This window comes from Aulonocara sp. 'chitande type north' Nkhata Bay, linkage group LG11 (assembly GCF_057382095.1).
Source record: "Aulonocara sp. 'chitande type north' Nkhata Bay isolate Kocher_YH1m ecotype deep benthic linkage group LG11, A_spYH_male_GT1.1, whole genome shotgun sequence".
NCBI lineage: Eukaryota > Metazoa > Chordata > Actinopteri > Cichliformes > Cichlidae > Aulonocara > Aulonocara sp. 'chitande type north' Nkhata Bay.
In genome coordinates this window covers 32,624,170-32,635,563 of record NC_141354.1, presented here as the reverse complement: position 1 = coordinate 32,635,563, position 11,394 = coordinate 32,624,170, and the positions used below count along the sequence as shown (strand labels likewise).

The 11,394-nt window shown below is 39.2% G+C and overlaps 1 protein-coding gene across 1 annotated transcript in view; it reads right to left on the bottom strand.

The window, feature by feature from the left end:
* Nucleotides 1-770: 770 nt before the first annotated feature.
* The window catches only part of mcl1b (MCL1 apoptosis regulator, BCL2 family member b), a 34,126-nt gene continuing 23,502 nt past the window's right edge, over nt 771-11,394 (bottom strand). Inside the window, exon 4 of the mRNA XM_086312214.1 lies at nt 771-1,616. Coding sequence (XP_086168340.1) covers nt 1,595-1,616 — 22 coding nt within the window. The 3' untranslated portion in view covers nt 771-1,594. The remainder of the gene's footprint in view (nt 1,617-11,394) is intronic.

Here is an 11,394-nt window from a genome sequence, read left to right as displayed (position 1 = left end):
CAAATTCAAACGCGATTTCAATATGTCACATATTGACAGTGGCTCACCGATGCCAATGACATAATTACCCAGATACATTTCCGAAAGAATGCAAAAGCATTGACATATATTTTTCCTTCCTATGATAGCCCGACGGGTAGGGCAGAGATAGATTTTGGTAGCCCGACTGGAAAAAAAAATCGCTAGCCGGGCTAGTCACGATTTGGTAAAAACAACAACAACAAACAAAAAACAACAACAACAACAACAATACAATATTCATGTCTTAAGTTTAGAATGAAAGCAATTTTACCTAAACTGCATGATTTATTACTGTCAATAACAAGGAATTAAAAAATGTCATTATAATGGGTTTCAATTGGCCAAAATGTGGCCACGATAAAGCTATAAGGAATAATTGGATGTATAGTGTATATTATTGATATATTCAAGGAGCTGAAGTTGAAAATTTCCATATGCATTAACACTGTAAAAATGATCAAAAAAGAAAAAGTGGTCAGAAATGGCCAGCATAGAGCCCAGAGGGTTCAAAGGACAATACAGCATCCAAATGTTGAAACCTTTCTGATAAGAACCTGCTTTTACTTCCAAAACTATTTAATGTTTACACAATGAAATATAATTTATTTAATTACATTTAAATGTAACTAATAATCCATTAACAATGTTAAGAATAAAAATCTGGAACACTAAATGAGGCATAACAACAATAACAAATTGCACACATAATACATAAAGTATAACCCCCCCCCCAAAAAAAAAAAAAAACAAACAAACTGCATTTCCATTTCAGTTTATAAATTCTAAAAGCTCATTTTATTCTCTTTCCTAAGAACACAAAGAAGTTCAGTCAAAAACAAATCATGGTTGTCACAATCAATTTTTGACAAAGTAGATCCTCCCGTTAGAAAACATTCTTAATGGATTCTTAATGTTAAGAGCTTCATGTACTGTTTTCAGTATTTTCAGGGCCACAAGACTGACATTTGTTCAGTTTTATTAAATGGACAGACAGAACTAAGAAACATGTAACTCACAACTGAAGCAATTAAAATAAAGGTTCTTCATTCAGTTTAGTTTTATCTATTTATAGAGCGCTAAAAATCACAACAACAGTTGCCTCAAGACACTTTATATTATAAGGTAAAGACCCTAGAATAATACAAAGAAAAGAGAAAACCAAGTGCTTTGGCAACAGGGGGAAGGAAAAACTCCCTTTTAACAGGAAGAAACCTCCATCAGAACCAGGCTCAAGGAGGTCATGGTTATAAAATAATAAAATAAAAATAATTAAACCAAACAGATCAGTTAAGTGCCTTCATTTAAATTAATAAATAAAAAATAAAGTGCATGTTTGCTGCAAAAACCATGAGTTTTTTAGCTAATAGTTTAACAGCTGGGATAGAGAAGCTAGGCTTTGAGTTTTAAATGTGCAGGATTCCATTATGTTAAGTCGATCTACAATCACAATGTGTAATGTGATAGTGATGAATGGAAGATGCAGAGGATGAGGATGCGACAGAGCTGGATAGAAACGTTGGTGTAGAGTTTATTAAGCTGATGAACTTGGCAACACTGTCGTTCCAGTGGAAGGTCACAATAATGCATCCCAGCAACTGCAAAAGACAGAAAACAGCGGTTATTATACCATTCCTCTTCTGATACATCCATCCATCCATCCTCATCTGCTTTATCCGAGGCCGGGTCGCGGGGGCAGCAGCCTAAGCAAAGAGGCCCAGACCTCCCTCTCCCCAGCCACCTCCTCCAGCTTATCCGGGGGAACACCAAGACGTTCCCAGGCCAGCCGAGAGATATAATCTCTCCAGCGTGTCCTGGGTCTGCCCCGGGGCCTCCTCCCGGTGGGACATGCCTGGAACACCTCACCCAGGAGGCGCCCAGGGGGCATCCTTGTCAGATGCCCGAACCACCTCAGCTTGCTCCTTTCGATGTGGAGCAGCAGCGGCTCTACTCTGAGCCCCTCCCAGATGGCCGAACTTCTCACCCTATCTCTAAGGGAGAGGCCAGCCACCCTTCGGAGGAAGCTCATTTCTGCCGCTTGTATCCGCGATCTCGTTCTTTCGGTCACTACCCACAGCTCGTGGCCATAGGTGAGGGTAGGGACGTAGATCGACCGGTAAATTGAGAGCTTCGCTTTTACACTCAGCTCCCTCTTCACCACGACGGACCGGTGCACTGTATCTTCTGATACAGTCATTTATAATATGCTTTCCTCCTATGTTTCAAACCTTGCTGATATGAGCTGACAGATCACAACTGGCACAAGAGAGCTATGCACAAAGTGGTCTATGGTGTTAGTGTCACGGCGCACTAGCAGCGAGAACAGTCTGCTAGTCAACTACAAAGTCCTCAGTTGAAGGATGGAGTGGTGGTGCTGGAGTAAGTCATGAGTTTGTCAGCCAGAAGACAGAAGTTCCTTTCCCTTTAAGGAGCTTTATGTGCAATTGCAAAAGAACCGTTTTGCTAGCTTTCAAATCTAAAATCTAACTTTGATATATTTCCATATTTTTAAAGCTGTTTTGGTAAGAAGCGAGTTGTGTAACTCCATGTCTTTATAGTTTATTTTTGAAAAACTAAAAAAGAAAATGAGTCATCAACCTTGAGACCAGACTGATAAGATGGGTTTCCTTTTAAAATACTGGAATTTATTTGATATAGCCATGCCAATCAGTTATCAAGCTGCTCAGGCTGTAAACATCCGGGTATGAAGTGTTTACTGTGACAACATTTCGCATGGGACTGCACTTCTGTTTTATCAGCTTCTCTGTATGGCATGGGTGTGCTGCAAATGCATGACTGTGAATCAACATACTGTTGAGTACTTCACTGTTTAATCACTTCTTGTCTGCACAGCCAAGTCGATTGTATGGCAGCCAAATTATACACAGCGTGATCATGTTTTAAATCATCTTCCCGTAATGGGACTATGGTACAAGTGCAGCATTATGGTAAGTATTGATCCAAACAACATGCCTAATAAAACTGATGTACAAAGAATTAAGTCATGGATAAACAGCTGGATTGGACATTTCTAAGCACAAATGCAAACAGATGATTCGACAGTAAATTAAAAACAGCACACATAAAACTACATGAAGGACAGTAGGTAGTTGCCTGTCTTTAAAAAAAAAAAAAGTGTACAGTGGCTGTATGATGTATGTACAGTGCATCACGTTTTGCATTCCCTGATCTTTGTCATTAAAAACAAACTCATCCCACAAAGTGTCCAAGTGACACTGTGTTTTGGCAAGAAACAGATTGAGTGACTGCGTGATGGCTGACGTACGTCAACCTGTTAATCACCAATACGGGCTTCGTATGTTACGAGCGCTAGTAGGCTGTATGGGTCACCGCTGCTCTGTAAACATGCATGAGGTAAGGTTGGCTGTCAAAGTACAAGAGGTCACACTGATTTCAGAAATACGAAAATATAATATCTACAGATGATTTCATAGTTTTAAAATGCTGTAACTACATCATGCAAGTTTCACTCAAAACCGCGACATGATACAAGAAACCTGACAGCTTAATAAGAGAAACATGACAGATTTTGAGCAACCATAAACCAACATAACCATTGATTATGGCGTTCTAGTGGTCTACAATGGACCTAGTATCTAACACACTTCAAGACATCTCTCATTCTTGGGGAACCAGTGATTTATTTCACTGATGATACCATAAAGTTCACATTTACGGTTTTGTATGTGCACTGGGCAACATTTGTTTCTTTCAGACAAACGAAACAGGCAATTGCGGAGTGGCTTACAGCAGACAAACTATGCAACATAAGCACTAATGACATGGTTGAAGGGTGTTTTTTCCATTTGTGTTACTTTTCAATTTTTATACTTTGGCCATTATAAATGATGATGCAGACTGGCTAATACCTATTATCTGCTGATAAAAATATTCAATGGGACTCTAAATGTTACTGTAATTGTGAGCACACTGATGTGGACGTGATACTTAAAATAATCCCCAGTACAGTTAAACCGAGACGCTAGGGTAGCCTGTGCTACATAAATGCACTTCAGATATGACGAACGTGATTTATACTAAGCTATTACCCTAATTTAGTTCATCTGACATTCCCCGTTTCTAATGTGCGCCAGCTTCTACTCAAGTTCCCCAGAGCAACATACACGTGACGTGTCTCTAAAACCAGACTGTATTTGCTGTGTGCACAAAGTGTAAGCCAAAAAAAGATATACTCAGCAAAACCCTTAAATATAGTTTAAAGGGCTATGAGGCCACAGGCAATAATTCACTAAAGTGGTCTTTAACTTGTTGTGCAATCCTAATTACAAATGATGTGAGCCTTTTATTTAAAGTGCATGATGTCATCCAGCTTTTTGGAGCCTTGATCCTCTCTCAGCTGTTGGGCTCTTCTGTGGAAACAGCTGCACTGACACACAGTTTAAAGAGAGCCTGCAACAAAGCTAAATATTAATCATGAGTTAGGACTGGAGGACTCATGATTATTCATGTTGACAAGGCTTATGTGTACGTGTCCTTAAAAGAAGATGTAATCGTTTTACGTGAAAATACAAGTTACCAAAAAAAGAAACTCAGATTACATTTCATTTACAGATGTCGTAATGTTTTGTGATGATGTGCCACGTTAAATTACAGTATTAAGACAAAATGCTAAAAACTAAAACAGGACATCCTCACCATTTGATTGACTGAATATTAGTAATATTTGTTTGAAGCTCAAAGCTTCCTTTATCAAAATTTTACATCCTTTTACTTTATTCAAGTAAATTTTGTTAATAAACTAGTTCTAAATTTACATTTTCATAGATTAAGAAAGTGTAGGAAACCGTAAGCGGGTTTGGGACTCTAGTGAATAAGTATGATTGGGGGGCTTGTTAATAAAGGGGGTAAATTTAGTGATACACAGGAAGAAATCAGTTGTGTGAGACAAATTTTTTTCCAGACTTCACTGCCAGTAAGTAAGTTCGAGGAAGTATTGCATGACTTGTTCTAAGATCTTTTGAGAAGTCTGCTTTGGCGTCTCCACAGCAATGAGTACAGGGCAGTAGTGATGGAGACAAAACACATGAAAACAATGATGCTTTTTAAAGCCTTTCATAACTATAATCTGAACTTTTCTAAGCACCCTTTTCCTCTCTTTATTCAATTTATATTGAGTTACAGGAAGAGACACACCTCTTATAATAACAAGCCCTGACACACCTAAAGCTTTGAGGCCACAGCTGCAGCATTCTCAGTTGCATTCAGTCAAATTTAACAGTGAAACAAGAGCAGAATGTGTCAACCATTTTGCACTAGTTGCAGTTTTCTCTTCACAGGTTTCTCTAACTGACGCAAGCATTTAGGTACTTTCCTCTTCACCAAAAAAACAAAACAAAAAAAACAACAAACAGCTGATCCGGGCCGCTAACCAGCGATGTGCTCCACCCAAGCGTTTTGTGCAGAAACATCTTTAATAGTTCACTAGCCTCAAATAAAGACAATCGTTTCATACTGTAACCATTAGCTTGTCAAGAGTGAGCATGAAGATTTGTTTGTTTTCTTCAAAAGTGCACCATTTTTTGTAATTTGCCAATTTTTCTTTTAAAGGTTGTAATGCTGAACAACCTTCTTGTGACAAGTTGTCTGCTCATGTTCACTGCAACACAAAATTAGCGGTAATGGAAGGTTTAGAACAGGGGTAGCCAACTCCAGGCCTCGAGTGCTGGTGTCCTGCAGATTTTAGATGTATCCTTGATCCAACACAGCTGATTTAAATGGCTAAATTACTTCCTCAACATGTCTTGAAGTTCTCCAGAGGGCTGGTAATGAACTAATCATTTGATTCAGGTGTGTTGACCCAGGGTGACATCTAAAACCTGCAGGATACCGGCCCTTGAGGCTTGGAGTTCCCCACCCCTGGTTTAGAAAGATATTAACTGGGTCCTGTTGGGTCTTTTTTGTATGAGTTAATGATGGATGAAGGTGTCATGCATGAGTGTTCACATGAGCTCCCTCCATAACCCCATGCGTCCACATTCAAATCAGGCAGTTACGCAAATTCTCAGTTGGTGTGGGCCTCAGGCAGGGTTACCCTTGTCACCGGGTTTGATTTTACTTTTTTTATTTGACAAGAATCTCTGCTCAGCCGGAGCCATTATCGTGAACTAAGAGTTGCATCGGTTCTTTTTGCTGATGTTACTCTGTTAACTTCAGTGAACTGTGGCCTTCAGCAAAACTGCAACTGAGCACTTAAAGCACTTTTTACTACAAGCCACACACACTCACAATCTGATTGATACACTGGGGGAAATTTGGGGTTCAGTATCTTGCTCAACCTCCAAGCACACTTTGAGTCAGGGATTAACAAACAGATTAACCTTCAGATTTATAGACAGCTTTTAACATTTTTCAAGAGTCTAATCACTTTATCTACCCTAGAAAAGTAAAAGTACTTAATAGTGTAACAAACTACTTTCTTCGTGGATAAAATAAGTAATTGATGCCTTACATCCTTTCACCCATTTTGCTGTATGACCAAACCTGCCTTAAATGTTGATCAACAGGGAACATTATGAAATGAAAGGTTTCTCTCCTGGGCACAGTTGGACAACAAATAGCAAATAAGTAATTATGTGGCATGTCAGAGTGTTAAGTTACACCTACTGGTATAGGCTGAAGTCAAGACTGAAGATGCAGTTTCCCAAAAGCAGTTATTAAGAGTAGCACACAGCCACGTCAGCAGGGATGTAAATGTTGTCCCCAGCTAAGTTAGAGTGTAGGCGAACAACCCTCCTAGTCTGACACCTTTCATGTCAGTGTTCAGCTGTCAAATTAGGTTGAGATTGGTACACATCACCGACAGTTAGATTTTAACCTCAACAGGGTGGAGGCTGCCATTTAACGCAAAAGCTCGAAATTTCACACACGCTATTCATCTAAAGAAAGCAGATCACTACAGAGGAACATTTATAGAGAACAAACATATTTCCTTTGAGGTTAAATACAGTAAATACTGGCCAGCTAACGAGAAATGACAAATCTCCCACACTAACCACGGCCTGTATATTCAATACATGATAGACATGTCCTCTGGAACTGAAAAGTGTAACAAATGTGTAAGGTAAGAGCTTTAACCCTTGTGTGGTGTTCGTATTTTTGTTACTCAGCCAGTGTTCATGGGTCTGGTGGACCCGCTAGAGTTTTGGCTTTCCAAATGAACACTATCAAACAATTTTATGTTAAATTACTCAACAGATGTTTACTTCATCCCAATTACAAGACATATGAACAGCAAACATGGTTAATTTTTTCCCTTTACCTTTGTTAGATCACATTTATGAATTAATGTGCTTCTCGTTTTTCTTTTATATAAAATGTTATAAATAAATCAGTTATAATCAAGTGGAGTGAGTGGAAAGACACAACACATTTACACGTGAAAAAATAATTAATTGTTTAATTTTTCTTTTGAAAAAAACTGAACACGGGTCTCACAGACCCGAACACCATACAAGGGTTAAACCTGAACCAACAGGGGGGTGACTCCTCACAAAAATCATTTCTATACAAGATTAAAATTCTCATAATCTTCTTTTCAACTGCCATATGACCTCTGTGTGTCTTTTTCTAATAATGTTACGATTTCAGTTACTCGTTTAAAGTCTTGCTGAATACAGCATGCTGTTCATTTTGTAAATTATGATCACATTAAAGGTCTTTACACAACAAGTGCATTGCTAAAAAAAGAAAAGTGCTTCATATGCACTTCAGGATGTTAGAGGGACAGTTTGAACTCTTTTTGGCAGAGTTGGGACCACATCTGAGATCCGACTGACCTGGAGCAACATCTACCTGTGTGTCTGAGGTAAATTAGTATTATTTTATCTATGTTATGGTTTATAATTAGAGTTGCACGATTTGAGCTACAAGCGTGCTTGTTGTGAAATGTGCAGGTCTGATTGGTCAGAATTGTTATTCACATACAAAAAAAAATCTGAACAGTGGTTAGCACTGTTGCCTCACACCAAGAAGGTCCTGGCCAGGATCTTTCTGTGTAGGTTCTCTTCAGGTACTCTGGCTTCCTTCCACAGTTAGTGGGGTTAGGTTATTTGGTAATTCTAAATTGCTCATAGGTGTGAATGTGAGTGCGAATAGTTGCTTATGTGTTAGCCCTGTAACAGCCTGGTGACCTGTCCGGGATGTACCCTGCCTCTCGCTCTATGGTAGCCTAGATAGGCTCCAGCTCCCTCGTGACCCTGACAAGGATAAGTGGAAGAGAATGGATGGATGGATGGTGTGTAAAGGCCTTAGTAAAACTGATAAGATTGTAGCAACCAGCTAACTAATGAGAATGCAGTGCCTAGGGTTGCTAAATCCACTCATCCTTTGTGATGTTTGCATAGAAATTACCAGCTTAACAGGTGTACTCAAGGCATAGTCTACAAAGTAATGGATGACATAACACTGATCAAGTCTATTGTTTTATGCCTAACTTTTTTTATATTAACACAAAAGAAATGTGTCATGGGTCACAATATGAGTCGGTTGCACCCAGATTGCCCCAAAATAGAGTGAAATAGATCAAAGCTCATTTCAACATGGCACTATCCCCGTCCCTGTTTCTATAATAAATCATTTTATTATAGAAGCCCACTGCATTTTTCCTCATAAACAAGGAACAGCCCTTCTTAACTGTCAAAATAGAAGCTAGACATAGACATACTGCCTGAAACACTGTGGTGTTTTATTTGCACTGGGTGTTTGCCATCTCCAAGCTGCTGTTTGCCTTCAGTCAGCTGAGATTGTTTATACCAAAAGTGATGACTTGCTTCTTGCCTATAAGTTTCCTGAACCAGGGAACTGCGTGGGAATACTATTAACTATAGCCCTGAAGTAAACCATCTGTTACCGACACACACACCCACACTGTCCTGTGTACCCAAAACAAAAGGAAAACTGGAAAAACTGAATCAGGACAGCAGGTTGGTTCTTGACTTGAGAGACAGCAACTGCAATTGGACTAGCAGCTGTGTTATGAGCCGCTTTCATTTTTCTTTTTTCAGGGCAGTGCTTTAAAGTCTACCTTGCTATTCAAAGCAGAGACAAAGGCCAGCCCTCAAAAGCTTTAGTGAGTCGTGGCAAAAATAAAAGCTCTTGATATTCCTGTTTAACCATCCACAGTTCAAATAACCTTCAAACTAGCACCTGGAAATTCAGTCATCACTAGTTCCATGTTACACACCCTCATGCACACAGGTTGTATTAGTACACCATGTTCCCAGAAATTTGTATCCCTCTTACTCTGGAGTAACGCCACGATATGGGCTGATCGTCATTCCTTTCATTCCTCACACTTATCCCACAAACAGCAACAAACTTCGCAGCAGATTTAGTGTTCAGGAAATGTTAAAATACAACAACGAAGGGACACGGAGCAATAAAACTGTACAGTAAAAAGATGAAAGAGAAAGAATGAAAGGGTGACTTGAAAGGCATTTACAGATATAGGTCTTTGCCAAAGACAAGCCTGTTCTTGTGAGTTGGCTTTCCAGTGAGTAAATTTGCTTTAGGAGGAAGCAAACAAAAGAAAAAACCCTCAGAGCTAGACTAAATAGCCACTTTGGAAGACAGCCTCGTTAAAGACTTGCATACTGTACATGACATGCTGGTTTTAACCGTTTATAGATGACATAAAAGAGAACGTGGAATAATGATGTCAGCACTTAAACTGGGTTCAAAGTTTACAGTACCAAGCACTTAGAAAGTCAGCTGATCAGTCAGCTGAACAGGAAGCAAGTAATTCCACAGTAATATTAACAATTAACAATAACAGGAAGTTCCATTCATTTGTTTCAGAGTCCAATGAGGACAAAGTGAAGTGGAACAAGGAAGACCATCTGTGAGATAAGTTAAATTCCAGTTTGCGTAGTCCGTGGTTAGGAAAACAGAAACTAAAGACGCAAAGCCTCAGAAAAAGCAGAAATGTGGCGTTTGCGACCATTATAACTGAGAAATGAGCTCATCTGTTTCCTGTGTAGACTGGATCTGAATGGCTGATGTGGATGAGTTCACATTGCACAGAAAGGAAAGAAATTCTGGGCAAAGTTCACGGACACTGGCATTAAACTAACCCAGGTAAATTAACCAGAAGAAGGTTGGGCGCAGTTCAAATGAACCACCTGACTCATTCAAAATCAGTTAAGACAAAGACAAAACATACTATTCATAATCCTCTTAAAGATGGCTGTGGTTTCAGTTAGAACAGGGACTATGCTCAGATCCAAATTCAGTTAAAATGATTTTCAATTCATTTTCATGTTCTTACAGTCTAAAACTCAAAAGAAGGGCAAGTTCTAACTCTTCATTATTCAGCTAAGAAAACTGGCAAGACAAATGATGTCAAGTTCACATAATCAACTGTGAACCAGTTTGTAATTCTTATAGAAATCACTTCTTGCTCTTCAGCCCTTCAGTTCAATTAAATTTTATAGCGCCAAATCACAACAGCAGACGCTTCAAGGTAGAGACCGTACGATAATACAGAGAAAACACAGCAAACAAGCAACCAACTTTGAGCAAGTATTTGGCAACAGTAGGAAGAAAACTCCAGCAAAACCAGTTTGAGGCAGCTTACTCACTGGCTGCCTTCTGACTGACTTTTGTCAGGAATTAGTTTCTACGAGTGACCTGAGTTTCACATATCTGACATATTCTAATTGCCAAAAATATCTTAACTGCTATAAGGTGGTTTGGTGTAGAGGTTTGTAGGACACGTGCCAGCCACCATCCACCAGTATACTGAATGTTTACGTTACTTTCACGTGGCCTCGATTGTGCATTACACATATCCCACAAGGTCACTACTAGTTTTTTTTTTTACTGCTGTACAGAGAATCTATGCTATTTTTATATGTAATATGCATAATGTTTGCACAAACTTTCTTGGATCTACTGACATGTGACTAGAATTCCTAAACCAAGTTTCACAAATCTTGTGACTGCTGCGGGAAGCTATGATCACACAAACTTCTGTGACGAAACTAAAACTAAAGTTTCCTTATTTTCCACCGTCTCCAGTATTAAAAGCAATTGATTTGTTGTGGATTTGTGTAGAATCTCTTGTTAACAGCTGCCCTTATCACCAAAGGCAAAAGACTGAAACTTGTGTAGGAGACTCACTTTATACAGCTGCACTGTGAAACTGAATCAGTCTTTGAGCGTGGGCGTGCAGCTCAAGAATGTGGAGAGTGTGCCAAAGCTACCTCACATTTGGTAAACAGACATGTACTTCCCCAGTCCACAGACTCCTGTGTCAGGACCTTTAATTATGTCAGATATGTGAGTGGGATGTAAAAGTCTGCCAGTATTTCACTCAAAACACCGAAGGTGTCAGAT